This window comes from Atractosteus spatula, chromosome 22, assembly GCF_055471065.1.
Source record: "Atractosteus spatula isolate fAtrSpa1 chromosome 22, fAtrSpa1.hap1, whole genome shotgun sequence".
Classification (NCBI taxonomy): Eukaryota; Metazoa; Chordata; class Actinopteri; order Semionotiformes; family Lepisosteidae; genus Atractosteus; species Atractosteus spatula.
In genome coordinates, this window is record NC_142727.1 from 2489960 (window position 1) to 2508140 (window position 18181).

Below are 18181 nucleotides of genomic sequence, written 5' to 3' on the forward strand. Positions count from 1 at the left end.
AAGAGACATGATTAGAATTACTAAGCTTTATTGGCGGAACTAAATATTGACCCGTCACCCAATTACTCAACAGGTGAACTATTCACAAGCAAAGCCCCTTAACAGAGTGAGCTGTTGAGAGAACAGAGAGAGCCCACTGACATTACAGGTAACGGAGGCAGAGGGATTTATTTGAAATGCCAATCTTGGGAAGACAAGGAGCATTTGGATTTAAGCTATAGAGAAGCAATCAACAGTCAAAGCTAGGACAGCCATCTTGTGGTTTGATTCTGCTGTGCTTCAGTTCCACATTTAAAATCTGGATCTGGTGCACAGCGTTTTGTATTGCGTTTCATTTTGGGGTGGATGTCCTGTATTGAATGGTATTACTTTGTCTTGGGTGCGGACATTCACGGTATTTCGGGACCCTTCTTCCACTAAAATCTAGCATCTACATGCTAAATGGGAGCTACTACTCCTGATGTTAAAAGGGGTTTTAATTTCCTTCCAGGGTTTTGAGGTAGCTGTGGTTTCATAGTAAATACAGAAATTACAACAACAACAACAACATACAATATATCAGGATACTATCAAATCCTTTCTCCCTTTAGCTTACTACAGCCGTCGTTACAATACACATCTGGTCTGTCTTTCCTATGACACAGACAAGACATGTACTGTAGCTGCAGTGGCTGCACTCAGGAGAGTGAGTCAGCAGAAAGATCCAGAGCTGTGGCTTCACAGATAAAGCGTTCCTTTGAGCTGCACTTTACGTCATTCCAGGCCATCTGAAAGCTGGCTACATGAGTGATAGTCACACAGTCCTCGTCCTTGTAATTGTCAGGCTGCTTTTCCTGCCAGTACCTGGAACAGAACAGTAACACAATTCAGCCAGAACATTATTGCACCTAGGAAGCGCCAAGACACAAGCTACATTCACTTCGGTAGGCCAGGCTGTAGACAGTGCCCCTCACCTTCCCAAAAATGTGCTCTACCTCTCTATCACTGTGTGTCACTAGATAAATAGTGTTCATTTTCATTACCTCAACATCTGTGTGCGCACATCTCATTTAGTGAGTTTCACGGTCGTCATCCCTCCTCTTAAGGGCGCTCCGACCCTTTCGTATTTTAGTTCATGACGTGCACCTGCCCCCTGTTTAGTCTATCATTATTTAAGCCTGGCGCTCCCGCTATTCCTGGCTCAGCACTGGGAGATGGACGCCCGGAAGCCCACGTACCAATGGGTCCAGGAGAGACACAATGGCATAGGCTTCATCACGGCATCCTGACCGTCTGAGTCCAGGGCTCGGAGCGCCTGGCCTCGTTACCCTGGTTTTACTCCTTGCTCCTGTTCCAGATCCCGTTCCGGATTTTAACCTTGTCTGTCTTGGATGGATCCCCCGGTTCCTGGACCCTGGGCTGCGCCCCAGATTCCCCCTTTGGACTGTCAGGATTGTTTGCCTTGACCGCGCCCCCCCCGAGCACCGGATCACCGCCGTCACGCCCCCCTGTCTGTCAACCCCTCCTGATCCTTGTCGTCTCCTCCCTGTTGTCCTTCTCCACTTAGTTCCTGATGATACCATCTGCTCAGGGTCCTGAGCTACGCTTCACAGGAGCCTGGACTCCCGTTACAGTGAGGTGGAAGTTAAGTACCTGACTCTGCCACTACTCTTACCCTTTTGTCAGTTCAGTGCCATCCACCCACATGAATGTCTTCTCTTCTGCGGCATCATTCAGGCCAATCCAGGAGGTTCCTTTACTGTGTTTGTAGACAAATTTCTGAATACAAAACATAAAATTACAAAATTCCTTAGCTGGTGCTCTTGCACACTGCTCGACGCAGACATATTCTCTCTCTTTCCAGAACAGAATCACATTGTTTCCTACCTGTTTTTCATCACTGTTTATAATCACCAGGTTAGCACCCAGGAATCTACAGTAAAAGAAACTCTCATTCCAATCCATTGCATCAGAAGAGAAGTAGTAACAGGTGGAGTTCATGTTTATCCAGTTTGATGGACATGTTTTACAGATAAACTCTGTATAAAGATAAAACAGACAACAGCAGTTTCTATCAGTACAGCATTGTGTCTAGAACAGTGTATCAGTATATCTCATGTCTTCACTGTACAAGATGTGACAAACAGTTAAGCAAGCTTAGAAGGGATATACTTTGAATCAAGTATGCTGTAGTCTTATACCCTCTGTAGTTTTGCCCACATAAAACTGTAGTTCTCTTGGGACAGCATGGGCAGCTCAGAAGGCCTTAGGGCTTGAAGATGGCTCGGTAAGTGTTTTCACTTAACAACATCCACCTCTTAATCCCTAAAGTAGGCTTTGTGTACTCATATCATGAATAGCAAACAGACCTCTTGGATTGTCTGGGAGAGCAGACCTAGGAATGAGAGACCACAGTCTACTACTTGTCTGGATAAAGACATCTGTGTGGAATAACAAACTGAGTTGGAATACACTAATGTTAAATCGCCTTCCACTTCCAGGTAGGACCACGTTATTACAGTACGTCTGTGGTGCCACAACACCCATAATGGGAAAATTCTTCCAATGCATGGAAAGATCTCCTTCTTTCCCGGTGTAAGACCAGTACACTCTTGCGCTCTTGGCACCCCAAGATGTCACAAGTTCACCTCATGCTGGGACACACAAGCCCTGTACACTCACCCTGTGAACCGTTCTCTGCGACTTGACAGTACTGTTGTAGAATTGGGAATTTCTCAGACAAGACCGTAAAGAACTGGGTCCTCTCGTTCCGTAATTGGCCAACAGCTGCAGTCAGGGTAGTGATCTCTTTCCTGGCACTGTGAGAGGAAGTGCCGTCTGTGGAGAGGAGATACAAGCATTGTTTGTAGGGAAAAATAAATGACACCGATTTGCAAGTTTGTGGGGACCTGCCTGTCTTTCAGTATGTGTGATGTAAGCTGTGATGTAATCATCCATGAATATAGATTTTTGGCCTGAACGAGTAGATCTTCACCAGAAACTTAGGCTATGTTGCAAAGGTTACAAATTAAAGTTCACTAATTTGCCTAGATTTTTTAAACTTAACCAAAGACACAGAGGACTACCACATAGGCCAAATGGCCTCCTCACTTTTGTGAACTCATATGCTTAGAATATTACACTTCTGACATTCAGTCAGTGGGAATGTACCAGACAGAATTCAAATAGGCTTTCCCGAGTAATCCTTCTGAAATCATCCCAGTAACCCTCCAAAGGATTGAGTACTAGGAATGTCCACTACTTTGTAAGATCACTTTAAGATTTATTGGCCATATACAATTTCTTGTGTTAGGGATTCATCTTTCCACATACCCCAGCTTGCTCTCCATGAGACACACAGACAGGGAGAGCAGCTTGGGGGCCATTTATACGGGGGCCCCTGGAGCAGCTGGGGTTGAGGGCCTTGCTCAGGGGCCCAACAGAGTAGGATTCCTCTGCCAGCTGCGGGATTTGAACCGGCAGCCTTCCAGCCACAGGCGCAGATCCTGAGCCCTAAACTGTTGCATTACTGTCTATTATGCATGAAAGGAGCAGCCCTGCCCTGCCCCCTGCTGGAATTTGATCACAGTCAACCATGGATTTGGAGACACACCCTCCACCACAATGTCAAGCTGCTTAATTTTCAGGGGGGTAAGGCCACGTCCTGGAACATTCTTAAAATGAAGCTCAGGGGTTACCAACCCTGGGCTGGTAATGCCTGCAGGTTTTCTCAATCTTTTTAAAGCACTTGCTGGGATAAGCTGTTAAACGGGTCCCATTTAGCCAACTAGCTGGCTTTTAGCTGACTTACATGGTTAAGAGTCGAGTTAAAATTAATACCTGCTGACTCACCAGCTTTCCAAGATCAGGTCATCCCTGATGTAGACAATTGATCCATTAGGACTGCTATTTGGTAAAGACCTTGCTTTTTTTGTTTCTTAGTGCAATAAACAGCAATGGCAGCCAGGCAGCAATTAATTTTAAACCTCCTGGCTCTGGTCTTTCAGACAGCCTTTTACATCAGGTATCCTTCTAGAAACAGTTCAGAACACTAGGATATTTGTATACATGTAAACACATGTTAAGCAATGCTCAAATCTAACCAATGGTCACACAACCTAACTCAGGTTAACAAGCATCAGTTCATACAAGTGTGCTTTACACTCACGGTAGACACTCAAGGCTATGATGGCAATCAATAGGGCAGCACATAGCAGCCCCAGACACACAGCTGCCAGCCTGTAGGGAGGAGGGCTGGACTCCGCCTTCATTCCAGACACAGATTCTGGTGGAAATAAGAGAACAGGTGGCACCACGCTGTACTGTTGCACACTGAAGAAACAAACAGGTGCCACTGTATGAAGCTCAGTGCTGTGTACGCAGATAAATTGGCCAAATCCAAAATTTTCCATGGAGAGTTTAATGTGCGAAACCCCTGCTTTCACGGTAAAGAGTGCTGTGCAAGAGTACAAATCATGAAAAGAAGTGTGGTGAGAGGCAACAGTACTCTTACCAGAAAATGAAAACACTGGTCCAGCAAAGAGACAGCACTCTCTCAACATAATAACTCTGTATTGCCACGGCAAAACTGAACAGGAATTGATAAACATTCATTTATAGCGTCAATCTGTGTACTTTTCTGATATCCAATTTACAACCGCTGTTACACAAGTAACTGGTAGAATTTGTTCACCACACATTTCCAAATTATCTTCTGGCCTGCACAGAACACTCTCTTCACAGGAAATTACAATACCAGTGTAGTGGACAAAGAGAACTGCTTCTATGTACAGGTTTAGGAGAAGATGCACAGCTCAATGTGACTATAGTAGTTGTAAAACAAAACAGGAATAAGTAAACTTTCATATTCTTGTGCATTTCTGTCATTCAGTCCCTGATGACAGCTCGCTTTGCCAGCAAATAATAAAAATTAATAATAATTTCACCTCCTATAGTTAGTGAATACTGAGTGCTATCTATTCTCTATCACAGCTTGATAATAGAGTCATAACCAAGTGGTAAACCTAGATGGGTCAAGCACATTTTATCACAATAAATAACACAAATACAGTTACAGCCATAAACAGATGTTTACAAATCATCAGACATCTTAGCCCTGCCTGTATCAACAACATGGAAAACCAATACTTCAACCTCTCTACTCTAAACCTAAAATGTTTTAAAAGGCAAAGAGGGAACCTGCATCCTATTTGACAAAGGAATCCTGCCCAGAATTAAATCTTCTTCTCTAACCAGAGGCTGACAACTGAAAGCGAACCGATTTCCCTATTTCAAACAAAACATCACTAAACCAAGAAGAGGTTAGATTGAGTAGTGCAGGAAACCCCAATTTCCCCCACAGAAGACAGCAAAACCCTTTAGGAAGGATTCAGTTCTCTTCCAGAATTTGATTTGAAGTCTGACGGAAGATGAAAACTCTCATTACGAATCACAAAATTACAAAACTGAAGCTGGTATTGGCACTATTTAGAACAATCTCTGTTTCCAGCCCAGGTCAGTTTGCTTGATTTAAAGTTGGGTCATTAAGCATATGTGAGACAGATCTATAAGGTACATGCATCATGAAAAAAAAATCATAATGTGAATTATAATCATTGTCCAGATTAGCCACCAGGGAGTAGATTTATCTTTCTTAAAGTTGTGGCTTAAAGGATAAGCATCTGGGGTGATGGGACTTGAGCCCATGGCTCAGGGCTGAGGCCCAGGCAGGGGACGTTGCATGGCGACACTGATGCAGACTGAGGAAGGCGGTGGGGCAGACAGCCACTCATCGCTGCTGGCAGATGAGGGCTGGACGTCAGCGCTGTGTCGCAAGGCAGCTCTGCCTCTGCTAGTGCAGAGTTTATAAGGTGGAAACATTAGATCCACTGCACTGCTCAGGATGGTTGGGTGGTTCTGTGCACATCCAGTCCTCTGATGCAGGCAGGGAGTGACAAGGGCTCTGGTCTGGTGGGGAGCAAGGTTTTGCCAGCAGCCTTTTCCTTGAGTTCGGTATGCTGCTCAATCCTGGGGCTCAGCATATTGTCAGTACTGATGGCTGTGGAAAAGATGCATTTACTACTGTTGCTGCTACAGTCTACTGTGCTCACTATCTGCCGGGGCTCCTCAGTGTCAGATGTGGCATGGAACACGATGGAGGTGCACTTGTTGCAGTAGAGAGCTGCGACTGTCAATCTGATAGCTGTGCGGTGTCCTCTGCCCGGACCAGTAGGTGCACTATGAAGACTGAATACAGACTGCTCTATCTCAGCAGTCGGAATGCTAGTCGAGGGCAAGGACTGTACTTTGACTGGATTATTCCCAGACAAAAAGCACATCCCTAACTTTTACATCTGCGTATTCCTTTAACTTTTCAGTAGCACCATTAAATCCCCATAAGCAGCAGAACTTCCTTCCCAATTTTCCGTCTTGTTCTCCAGGTTTTGAAAAGCTCAGCTAAGTATTTTGATTTTCTTTCTTTTTTTTTGTTGTTGTTGACTGTTCTGTATTTCAGCTGCAAAAGTGTTCCTTATTTCAACTGAAAAACTTTCAAGCATCGGTACGGAGGCAGTCATATCTCCTGGTGTCACGGATATTGCAAACCTGATGACATTTCTATTAGTAAAGAAACGCTGCATGTTAAAATAAAGGAGAAGGACTCCTACCCCAAATTATTTAAACTAGAGAATCTTGCGCTGACACCAGCTTTTACAAAACACCTATGAATCATTAGATTATGTGAGCATTATGTCTGACTGTTCCACAATATTAAGGAGCAGAATTCACCATCTAGGAAAGTTTTACAGACAGCTGTTGACACAGCTGTAACTGTGATTATAATGTAGATGAATCTTGCAAGAATCCACACTTATCCAGCGTTCAGCAGTTTTAAGAATTATACAGCTATTCCAAAGAGCTGCAGTCCAGTTTCATCCAGGGCCCTGGATTCACAGTGGAAACTGGTGTTTTAAGTCGGCACGGTGCAATTAAAAAAGAACTGGGTTAAATCAGAGGTTGCCTGACCTGCTGGGTGAGGAGGAGGATGAGACGTCTGGATTGGGGGAAATCTTGCTGTTTTCACTTCTGCATAGGTCACCTCATCTTCCCTCACTGGGAGAGAGAAGGGAAGTGAGGGTGAATACACAAAGGGCCTGGCTGGACACTGCTGTCTGTTAATACCATTCAGACAGGGAGAGAATTGAATATAGCCGCACTGCTGGACTGGACACTACATCTAATTATTACTACTCCAAAATGACAGATACTGACATGTTGACTAGACAATATAGTGGAGCCTTAAATTTGAAACAAGAAAGCAACCATTTTCAGTGAGACACGCCAGTATATGAAAACTGCATTGCAAAATTGAGAGACTCACCTCGTCCTCTGGGGCTGGAGTTTTTTGTGAACCTCACAGATGAGTAAGAAAGCTCCTCGGGCATTGGTAAACTCTGATCCACTAACCGACTGACCGAGCAACCGAGTGCTTGATGACCAGGCAATCTGAAGCTGAGCTGGCTCACAGACTGGCAGGAACAACTGTCAAGCTGGTATACTTTGCAGATTCACATACAAAATATTACTTAAAACAGGAAGAAAGAGTGGAAGGAAAAGTCCTTACGCAGAGATACTGTGTAAGATTTTTTGAATTCCTCCTCTATTTCACACTCAACCACTTCTCCTTTTTTGGTGTCAATGCTGTAACATGACCCATCCATTGTATACATCAATACATGCACACCAAGATACAATCACACTATACCACCAACTCTCTGTGCACTGATACACAGGCTCAGTCTACTGTATATGATAGGGGACTCCTAGAGAGTCCCAATCCAATAGATTTGTATATGTCACTCCTAAATCACCAGATTCTTTGGACTTAATTTCAATTACCCTAATTTCCTCAACATAAATGAACAAATTGTCTTCTTTTTATTCAAGAAAGCCTACAGAAAGCAATAAATATCTGATAAAAGCTTTTAGAAATTTAGAAATACATTTAAGATGACTCAAGATACAAATACAAAACAAACCGTAACTGTTTAAAATCCAGATGTTTCACATGTATCTTATATTTGGTGAACTTTTGTTCTAGGTTAATAAATGTAAACAAGACCAAGTCAGACACTGGCTTTATAATGCAATCCTGTGCCTTTTTAGCCACAGAATTGCAGTTGCTCTATATGGCAAAATGTCCGATTGCTTTTCAAATACGGAAGTTATTTGCAGACATACCCCCCATACCAGTAAACACCGGGGTGATTGGGTTATCACTATTTTGTGCTGATTAGAAGTCACTACTGAAACTAAAATTGAAAATCCAGCCTATTCTCACCCGATTATCTTTGCTCCAGAATTTCATGTCGCCATTGCTGTTATCTCTTACCTTTACACACGAAGAAGCAGCGGAAACGTGGCTTTTTCTCATTTTGACTCCTGATTCCACTGTGGAATTAGCTTCCAAAATTTCCTTAGCGTGACCTACAGTACACACCAACAGCTCCCCGCTCAAACTATTTTTCTAACAGACACACATTGTGTTGTTAGATTTTGATGTAGACTCTTCTAAAAGAGTGGCTCAGGGAATCCATAAGCACACAACACACCGGTAACAGCTGCTTAAAGTCCACGAGGGCTCCAAGCCTCAAAAAAAGTTTTAAAACTTGACTTTTTTTTAACATAAGAACTCCCTCTCAGCAACGTACTGTAAAAATCCAACCAACTACAATTTTGACTCAGAACACTAGGTTTAAACTAATTCTCAAATGCCTTCTCAGCCATATTTTGGCAGCTAGTGGCTAGTGTGCATCATTACAGTCATTCCATGGGACAACCTGACACAATGAAATCTTTTCCTGTAATTTATTTTTTACAACAGTAACCAGGTCTCCCAAAACCTCAAGTAAACCTTGTGAAAATATCTCCTGCTGTGATCTTGCAGCTGTACGTTTTACATACTTCTCTTTGCAAAACGCATTTATTTTCAATTTCAGTTTCAGCATCAGAAAACGTATAATATGCAATGCTAAGTTTGCCTTTATTTCGATTGCAAAACAGCATTCTGTTTTTACATTAGCTTTCTTTAATTTGAAATAGCACATTAGGAGAATAATCACAAAATGCCTGCATCAGAAAAGGCTACAGCACCTTCTACATCTAAATTAAACACATGTAGCATCTTTCATGCAACACAAAGACATAAGCCCTTCCTTGGAATAAAACCGGATAAAATAAATAAGCAATGAAAGATAAAAACATACACATAGCCAAAATTAAAAATGGCTAAGATGTTAAAGTGCAAAAACAGGTTTAAATTTAGTTCTTCAAATGTCAAAGGTTTAACGATTCCTTATGCCCTTTGGAAAACCTTTTAGCAATCAGGATACAGAGCAGTAGAATACTGCAAAAGGATTTCAACGTCTAGAGACAGAGTGGTTAAACATGATTTTGGAAAAGCTGGTGCTTAGCCACCCATAGAATACATTTAAATCTGAGAAAACAAAAGGCATTTCTTTACACAAAGGGTGGTGGGAGTGTGGAACAAGCTCTCCAGCCATGTTTGTGGAAGATGATACTGAACTACACGGTTTGATTTACTGAACAGATGGACTGAAATCCTTCGTAGTCTCCAATACTCTCATGTACTTAATGAGTCAGAAAGGAGAATTATATTTTTACTCTAGACTCCATGCAGAGCCAAAGCAGAAATGCTGAATTTGATGCAAAATGATAAGATGAATTTACATTAGTTAAAATTCAAGAAGCGGAATACTGTTCTTCGCAGTGCAGGCCAGCACACCCAGCTGTGGTTACCCACAGAGGCAGGGTTAAGAGTGGAGACTCTTTGCATTAACTTCACAGATCCTGGAAATATTGTTGCTGCAGTGTTGGTCATGCCAGGTGTTCAGGCCTTTGGCTTTGGGGTTGGCGAAGACACAGTCCTGTTTTTTTGAGGGAAGATCGGGTTGCTTGTCATTCCAGTACCTGCAACAGAGCAGAATGAGGCTTCAGCCTGAATACAGTCACACAGCCCAGACAAAGAGCTAAGAGACTCATACTGGAACACAGCTTCAGACTCCGAGATCCACTGCTCTCTGTCACCTCCAAGAACCAGCACACATAATAATAATAATAAGAAGAAGAAGAAGAAGAAGAAATGCTTACACTTATATAGCACATTTCTGGACATTCCACTCAAAGCGCTTCACAGGTAATGTGGAATCCCACTATTACCACCAATGTGCAGCACATGAGCACACTTCAGTGTTTAGATTTGGCTGGGTTTGTCTAAAGCTCTCTGAATGGATTCTGCATCTGTCTTTCTCAGTCTACCTCAATGTGTGAGTCTGTTGCGTTTTTTAGTTACATATCCTGTGACAGCTGAAATCTCAATCTTTCTGGCTCTGTTTCTTAGAGGCACAGTCTCTCCCTCCTACTGACCCTCTCTCCATTACCCAGAGGTCACCACTTAGTAGTGTAGGTATCGTCAATCCACTAAAAGCCCTGTTTACCCCACCCCACTAAGACAAAAAAACATACTGTACTTCTCTCACGTTTCATTCAAAGAACGATTATCCACCCAGCGCCAGACGCCTTCTTCAGCCATATCATTCAGATCAATCCAGTAGGATTTTCCATTAGTTTGGTTCGTAATGAATTCCTAAACACAAGACATCAGGTTACTTTCAAGCCTTAAAAAGGAAAATGGGATTGGAAAATGTTGTAATCCTCAGTGAATTTTGAAAACCAAAAAGGCTCCGGGGATAATTTGAAGTTATCCGGGTTGAAAGCTCTGCGTCTTGTCTTGAAGAAAAGAGGATCTCTAATTTGCACTGACAGGTGATCTAATGCGTTCCTAGGTTGGAGGAATGGAGAACAGCCTGCCCATTTATTTAATCAGCAGATGATGTAATTGTGTAAATAAGGAAATGAGAGGTATATTCCAACAAAATTGGGAAAAAAAGTGGTTTTTTTTAATTCGCATAAGACTATTGCATTGTCTGTCCCCACATGGTAATTAGGGGCAGTATCAATTTAGTAATGGTATTGGGCTCATTAACAAGTTGTTTTGTTTAGACTTAAGGGAAATTTCAAAAACCTCTTCTGCTCGTTTTCATTCCAGCCGAGCTTAATTACCTAATTGGAGCGTTAATTGAACTAATGAGTTGCTTGATTGGAAAAGTGACAAGTTTGGGTTTTTTTTTTACTTACAGGTCTGGGATTGTATTTTGACTTTGAAATGCGCTGGCCGGATGGATAGTTAAAGGCAACCGCCTGCATGTTTAAGAGCTGGGAACAGTTCAAAATAAATGTCAAATGAAATGAATCAAATGCGCAGTGGGGTAAAGGAAAGCTGGAAAGAAACAAAAACCAGCAGCACTAGGATTGGGATTCCTATCAAAACAGGAATTTTCTTTTCTTAACAAATCCAGATCTGAATTCCTAAAACAATGACGACCACTCTTTGCAGTTCAGAAACAGCAAAGTGAGGATATAAATAGTCATACTCCATGCAGTGTTTCGATTTCTGTTCTTTTGTTGTTTTTGGCACTCAGTTTTCCTTTGCATCATACAGAGAAATAAGGGAAAGGGGGGGGGTCTATTCTGGGACTTCAGATTGCATAAGAGAAAACATACCTCAAAGACAAGCAGACATCCTCTCAGTGGAAATGAATGAAATCGAAAACTGAATGGCACACTCTTTTGTTGGAGGAATTTTTCCCCTGCTTCCCCTTGAAAGACAGTCAGGGGTCTGTCTCAGAAGTTAAAAGATGTTTTTATTTCATGCGCGTGGGAGCAAAACACCCAGAGATGCCCTGTGTATTTTTCTCAAGGTAATTAAACTACAATAGTCCGTAAATATTTTCCTGTTCTCTATCACGCTTCCCTGTGCATACAGTGTTCCAAAATCACACACATCTTCCCACCTCCCTATTTGCTAAAGATCACTTCTTTTAACACAATTGGTTACTTACTGTAGGTCTGCAGCACGCATTCCTATATAACACAGTATAGAATTACATAGCAGCCCTTGTGTTCTGCATTCTTCCATTCCAGTTCAAACCAGTTCTGTCCACCTTATAAAATATTGCAGCTTCTGCAGGAAAAGTGTGTACATAGTTCACAGAGACCCTCTTAACACTTTTAAACTTAGAAGTATATAATTTTCCACCTTATACCCAGCTATATTTTCAGGGAGCAGAGAACAGTAAAGAGAAACAGAGTGTGGGACAATGGGATGTTCCACCAAACACAGGAATCCAAACATGGGGAATACAGTGCTGTCCGATGTGAAATCCAAGACTCCTACCTGTTCATTTCTGCTGTTTATAATCACCAGGTCAGCTCCCTGCTTCCTACAAGCAGTGCGGCTGTCAGTCCAGTTCCGTTTATCAGCAGAGAAGTAGTAACACTTGGAGTCGAAGAGCTTCCAGCGCCGAGGACAGGGTTCGCAGACTCTGTCTGTAACAGACGACAGCAGCTCATATCAGTACCTCTCCATCTCTGCCTAAGTCAGCACGATGCACAGAAGGAATGTCATCTCCACAAACAGATGTTATGGATATAATATTTACGGACCTAAGAAAGGTTAGAAATAATTGGCGGACATTCTACCCTTCTTACACTTATAATTGTTAGGGATTTAATTAAGGACCTTGATTTCACATTTTTTGTTTTTCTGGAAAATGAAAAGGGTACCTGTTCCCATGAAGGCACTGGGTATTTTTCCTGACAATCAGAACCTTTTTTCTTAAAGGTTGAGTTTAAGAGCTTAAGAACAGTTAATAATGAGAAGAGGACATTCTTCAGCATGTCCAGCCCATCTCCTAGTTAGTAACTGATTGACCCCAGGATCTCATCCAGCTGTTTCCTGAAAGAAACCAGGGTACCAGCTGCAGCAGCATGGCTGGGAGAGATTCATGGTCATTACCCTGGGCTGTTGCAATTTGATCTTTTCCTTGCAATCTCTGAAGGACAGAAATGACATCTCAACACATGTGCAGAAATCGTCTGCACAGATAGTTTCATCAAGCTTCCCATCCTATGGTAAAGTGTATTATTTTTTTCTGCTACATGCACCAGCAAACACATTTACTTCTTTTGCAAGGGCACTCCAGGAATGAACTGCAATGACAGGAAGGTGTCCACTAGAGGTCGCCATGCAGCTGGCCTCCGGCAATAAATCTCAATATACTGTAGACCTCATCTGTTGTGTAACGCAACACCTCCTCCTCCACACTCTGGCCCTCCCATCTGCGTGGAACAGGCTGAAGAGTGACTCATCCGTGAAGAGGACCTGATGCCACTGCTGACGAGTCCATCGCAGCCTCTGTCTGGCCCAGGCCAGTCGGGGTGACGTCTAGGAGGTGTGAGCAGAGGGCCTCTGACAGGTCGCCTTGCTCTAAGGCCAGCAGCATGGAGCCTCACTGTCCTGTCACTGAGGGGGGCATTGTGTCTGCTGGCAGTTTCAGCAGCAGTACAGGTGGTAGATCTGAAACGCTCTATCAGATGGACCAGTCTGATGTGTCGGTCCTGCTCTGGTGTGGTCACTCGAGGGCGACTGGATCTTGGACGATCATCTGTCCTGCCGGTCTGCTAAAACATTCTCTGCAGTCGGGACACAGTGGAACGACTTACTCCATAGTGTCTGGCAACGCTGGCGCATGACATGCCTGCCTGCAGCATGCCAATGGCCCTCTCCCTTGCTTCTGGTGACATCCGAGGCATTATGGAATGCACAATAAGTGACTAAGTGTGGCCTTTTTCTTGCAGCAACCTAAGCTTTGAATTAAGGCCTTTTTAAAGGTGACCTGATCAGGCATTGTTCCACCTGGACCTCGTTGGGTAAAAGTGCACCTAACGAGCTTTTGTGTGATTGGCAAGTTGCAATGCCTCCCTGCACAAGGTGTATTGCTGGTCAGAGGGCTTAAAACAAATCGACACCTTTTTGTGAAAGTACATAAGCCATAATTATAGTTTTCTCATTCCAGAAAATGTGGTGTTTCTTTTTTCCACCAGTATACTGAATATATTCCAATATACTGTATCTGGTGCATAAGAGGACAACACAACTGTTTATGGAATGCATCTGGTGTGCAGGGTCAGCGGGTTAGCCTCACAGTCTTGGGACCCCGGGTACAATTCTGGACCCGAGGTGCTGTCTGTGTGGAGTTTGCATGTTCTTCCCGTGTTCATGTGAGTTTAATCTGGGTGCCCACAGGTTCCTCCTACTGTCCAAAAACTTGCTAGTAGGTTAATTGCCTCCTGGGAAAACTGGCCCCGGTGTGAGTGTCTGTGTCTGAGAGTGTGCCCTGCGATGGACTGGCGCCCTGTTGAGGGTATAACCTGCCCTGCATCCTTCGCTTGCCAGGATAGGCTCTGGCTCCCCTGGAGACCCTGACTTGGAAGAAGCAGTTAGAAAATGGATGGATCTGGTATGTATAATACATTGGAAGACAAGAAATTATTATACATAACAATTTGCCAGCAGCCATATCACCCTGCAGCTCTCAACTGGCTACCTAAAGCTCAGCAGGAGTTAGCCTGGTCGGTACCTAGATGGGAGACTCCTGGGAAGCTACGGTTGCTTCTGGAAATGGCGTTAGTGGGACTAGTGGGGGGCACCCACCCTCCTGTTGGTGTGGGTCCTAATGCTCCGGTATAGTGGCGGGGACACTATACTGTAGTGGGCGCCGTCTTTCGGATGAGATGTTAAACCGAGGTCCTCATTTTCAGTGGTCATTAAAGATCCCTGGGCATTTCTCGAGAGTAGGGTTATCCCAGTGTCTGGGCCCCCTCAGCCTTTACTGTGGCCTCCAAACTGTCCCCATGTATGACTGGCTTGCTCTTGCCCTGCGATGGATTGGCGTCCCATCCAGGGTGTACCCTGCCTTGCGCTCATTGTTTGCTGGGTAGGCTCCGGCTTCCCGCGACACAGTATGGTATAAAGCAGTTTGGGAATATATATTGGTATGAGCTTAACATGCAGAAGTTACATAGTTATATTGTCACAGTCAGGTGCCTCAGCCCAGCTGGTGAGGGCAAGAGTATAGAATGTGGTCAGCCGTCTGCTCCTTGCTGTCGCCGCATTCGCAAACGGGGTCATCAGTGAGACCCAACTTGTGTAGGGTGGCCCGGAAACGGCCATGTCCAGTTCTTAGTAGGTTCAGCTTGACCCGGGCTTGTCTGGGTAGGTTATTTCCAGCGGGTTTGTGAGATGCTTTTTTTAATATACTGTTTCAATCTGTGGTTGTTATTATTCCATGCGTCTTGCCACTTTTTGTTAGCCCAGTTGGCGCCATTATCGTTGTTTGCTTCTTCCATGAGGCGCCTAATTGTGTTAGAAGGTGAGTGCCGGTGTTCCAGTTGGAGGATCGTGGCGTTCTGGTTGCAGATGGCATCGTGCAGCAGGTGGTTGGGGGTCAAGAAGAGCTACTTCCTCGTAGTGACCCCTGGGCAACGTCTCTGATGGCAAAAAGCTCTTCAGAACAAACTTACCATGCTGCAGTTTGGGAAATGACATGACATGACAATTGTGATGTATGTACCTGTAATCCACCTGTGTCCATCAAACTAATCCATCGAACGATGTTTAATTGAAATGTGAAGATTGTCACATTTTGGGTTTTATTTGTATAAAGGGGTGTTGCTAGGAAAGTAGGGCAGTAAGGCTTGTGCTGTTGCTGGGAGAGCGATAACACTTTTTTTTTTTGTCATTGCTACTTCAAATACATACAGTAAGATGATGAAATACATGCCTGGTGTTGAAATTGTGCAAAAGCATTCAAACTGCCAAGGAAATGCCTTTCAATAAGTATGATTTCTTTCTGGCTGTTGCTTATAATAAAATTGAAACAGCTTGCAGAAACCGTGTAAAGCCCCCAAAGCAAAAACGCTTACATCACAGTAATGGATACAACCGTGACAGTGTGCATTATAAGCATCTTTTATTCCAACATAGAGAGAGTGAGACTGCTATGTGTAAAGACCTTTATCTGATCCACACAAGTGCAATAAGAACAAGCTGTAAAACACATGACAGCAGCCTTAACCACACTTGTTGTGAAATGTCAAAACTTGAGATCATTTCGAACTTGATCGTGAGTTTCTCTTTTCATACTGAGTACAGTAATAACAGAACGCAGGTTCTTTGTGTGCATCTAAAGGCATCAGACAGAGGAAAGCACTCACTCAGCTCAGTGACCTCTCTCCATAACTTGTCATGGTCTTTTCTCAGGTTGCTGTACTTCAGCTGGAGCTGATTCAGTTCCGTCATCCACAGGGAATTATTCTGGGAGGAGGGTTGATCACACACTCCATTGTCTAGATATAGGAGGAAAACAAAGGGAACGCGGACACCGACACCAACATGAATATACAGCCACATTATGGATGACTATGCTGACTACTACTGCTTCTATCCATCTAGTCATACAAATTAACTGCTCGTGAAATTGGCAGATACTTTAATCTAAAACAACTCGCATTTTCAACGCTAGGTATTTCACTGGAGCAATTCAGGTCAAGTGCTTTGCTTAAGGACATAACAGCTGTGTCTCAGCTGGGATTTGAACCCCCAACCTTCCTGTTCTGTTTCCAGCACCCTAAACACAGCTCCACACCAGTGTCAAGTCCAGTACACCGAGTGGTAACAGAATGCACCATAAAGGTTCTGTGCTATTACAGCCAATGACGAGGGAAGACACAGAGCAGAGTCATCACATCCCTACTATGACCAGAGCCTTAGAAGTCTGTCATCATAACCCTACAACGACCTGGCCTATTTAAACGACAACAAGTCCATGAGGCATACAGTATAATAGGTGCAACCTCAGAATAAACAAATCTTCCAAGTCCTGAAATCTCCTAGCAATCCTACAAACCACAGGATTTTTCACACAGACCAGCATGACTGCAAATATTAATATTCTACTAATATTCTTAGTAAGAAAGACGTGTAGGAACATTCAACATACCGTATGCTTGTTTATGAATGACACACACACGGTCTGACAGTGTGTTATACTCACAGTGGACACACAGGGCAATGATGATGGTTAGTGAGACTGCACACAGCAGCCCCAGGCACACCGTGGCCAGTCTGTAGGGAGAGCAGCTGGACTCGGGTTTCATTGTGGACACAAACACTGGCAAGAAAAAATGAAGCCAATAATGAGATGACCCATGTTGCTAACTCAAACCTGAACTGAAACTTCACACACCGAACCTCAAGCACCAGGACTGGAGATGCCTGGTTTAGCCTGGTTATTGCCTTCTGATGACTGAGCTGGTGTTTCAAGGGATCCATAGTCTCTGGAGCCACCCTGGTGTAAACAGAGAGCACCTGAGCTCATATTTATTCTCACACAACATCCCATTATCCATCTTTCCCTTCACAAGTCTGAATCATAGCCCCTTTCCTGATGCTTACAAACACAACCCTGCATGGCAAAACCATTCCCCTGGCTAATTCAGCGAGCCTCCATAACAGTGTGCTTGCAAACAGAGAGACGACAAAGCTCCACAGGGCAGCCAAAACATTACTAGACATTACGCATCACAGGGAGGTGATCTTTTCTCCATCAGATCCAATTCTATCCTACAGGAAATTCAGGCAGTACAGACAGAAATGGCTCATGGAGTTCAGGATCAATCACAATGAAGATGTGTCAGGGTTTACAGAAGAAAGTTCATCTGTAAAACATTCCCTGTGATAGAAAGAATCCACAAATCGTTGCTAAACTAAAACTAACGTGCACGAAGACAGCTGCCTTACCAGAGTACGAGCTTACAGTCTATAAACTACTTACCAGTTAGCAAAAGGTCCAGTTTGCAAGACAAACACTTGCATTGTGTATTCTACAGACCTTGATATCTGTCTACAATTCTCTACTGACTGCAGTGTCTGTTTTTCTGTACTCACTGGTTTTCTGTGATCCTAGGTGACTGGCTGTAGCTTTGTCCACTGTGCAGTACACATTCTTTTCAGGGTCCAGCAGTCCACTATATACGCCTTCAGGTGTCTCATATTCACTTGCGTCTGGAACATCTTTTTCCATCTTCTCATGAAGACACAGGCTCTCCTTCCACTTTTTTGGACACTCTCTCTGGAGTGCCTAGACCGAGTAAGACTTAGAAGTCTAAAGGTTGAGTCTCTTTCCCGTAGAAGCTGAAATAGGGAGTCGTCCTCTCACAACAC

General features: G+C 43.6%; 1 protein-coding gene across 1 annotated transcript; it reads right to left on the bottom strand.

Annotated features, from left to right (window-relative positions):
- Nucleotides 1–14: 14 nt before the first annotated feature.
- On the bottom strand, nucleotides 15–18121 carry LOC148816535 (uncharacterized). Its single transcript, XM_088940131.1, has 12 exons — nucleotides 17906–18121; nucleotides 17013–17129; nucleotides 16174–16305; nucleotides 12293–12444; nucleotides 10536–10642; nucleotides 9824–9966; nucleotides 7003–7089; nucleotides 4148–4264; nucleotides 2662–2817; nucleotides 1867–2018; nucleotides 1655–1758; nucleotides 15–843 (listed from the first exon to the last, which is right to left on the bottom strand). Exons 1-12 carry the CDS (start codon nucleotides 18039–18041, stop codon nucleotides 678–680), a joined length of 1569 nt encoding a protein of 522 aa, XP_088796257.1. The 5' UTR covers nucleotides 18042–18121; the 3' UTR covers nucleotides 15–677.
- Between the last annotated feature and the right edge of the window lie 60 nt (nucleotides 18122–18181).

What these genes read in the sequence shown, in the direction of transcription:
- LOC148816535 (XM_088940131.1), bottom strand. Translation starts at nt 18,041, where the DNA reads ATGGAAAAAGATGTTCCAGACGCAAGTGAATATGAGACACCTGAAGGC. An exon ending in CCTAGGATCACAGAAAACCA is followed by an intron (nt 17,130 to 17,905) that starts GTGAGTACAGAA and finishes TTTTCTTGCCAG; the next exon opens with TGTTTGTGTCCACAATGAAA. An exon ending in TCCTCCTCCTCACCCAGCAG is followed by an intron (nt 4,265 to 7,002) that starts GTCAGGCAACCT and finishes TATTTCCACCAG; the next exon opens with AATCTGTGTCTGGAATGAAG.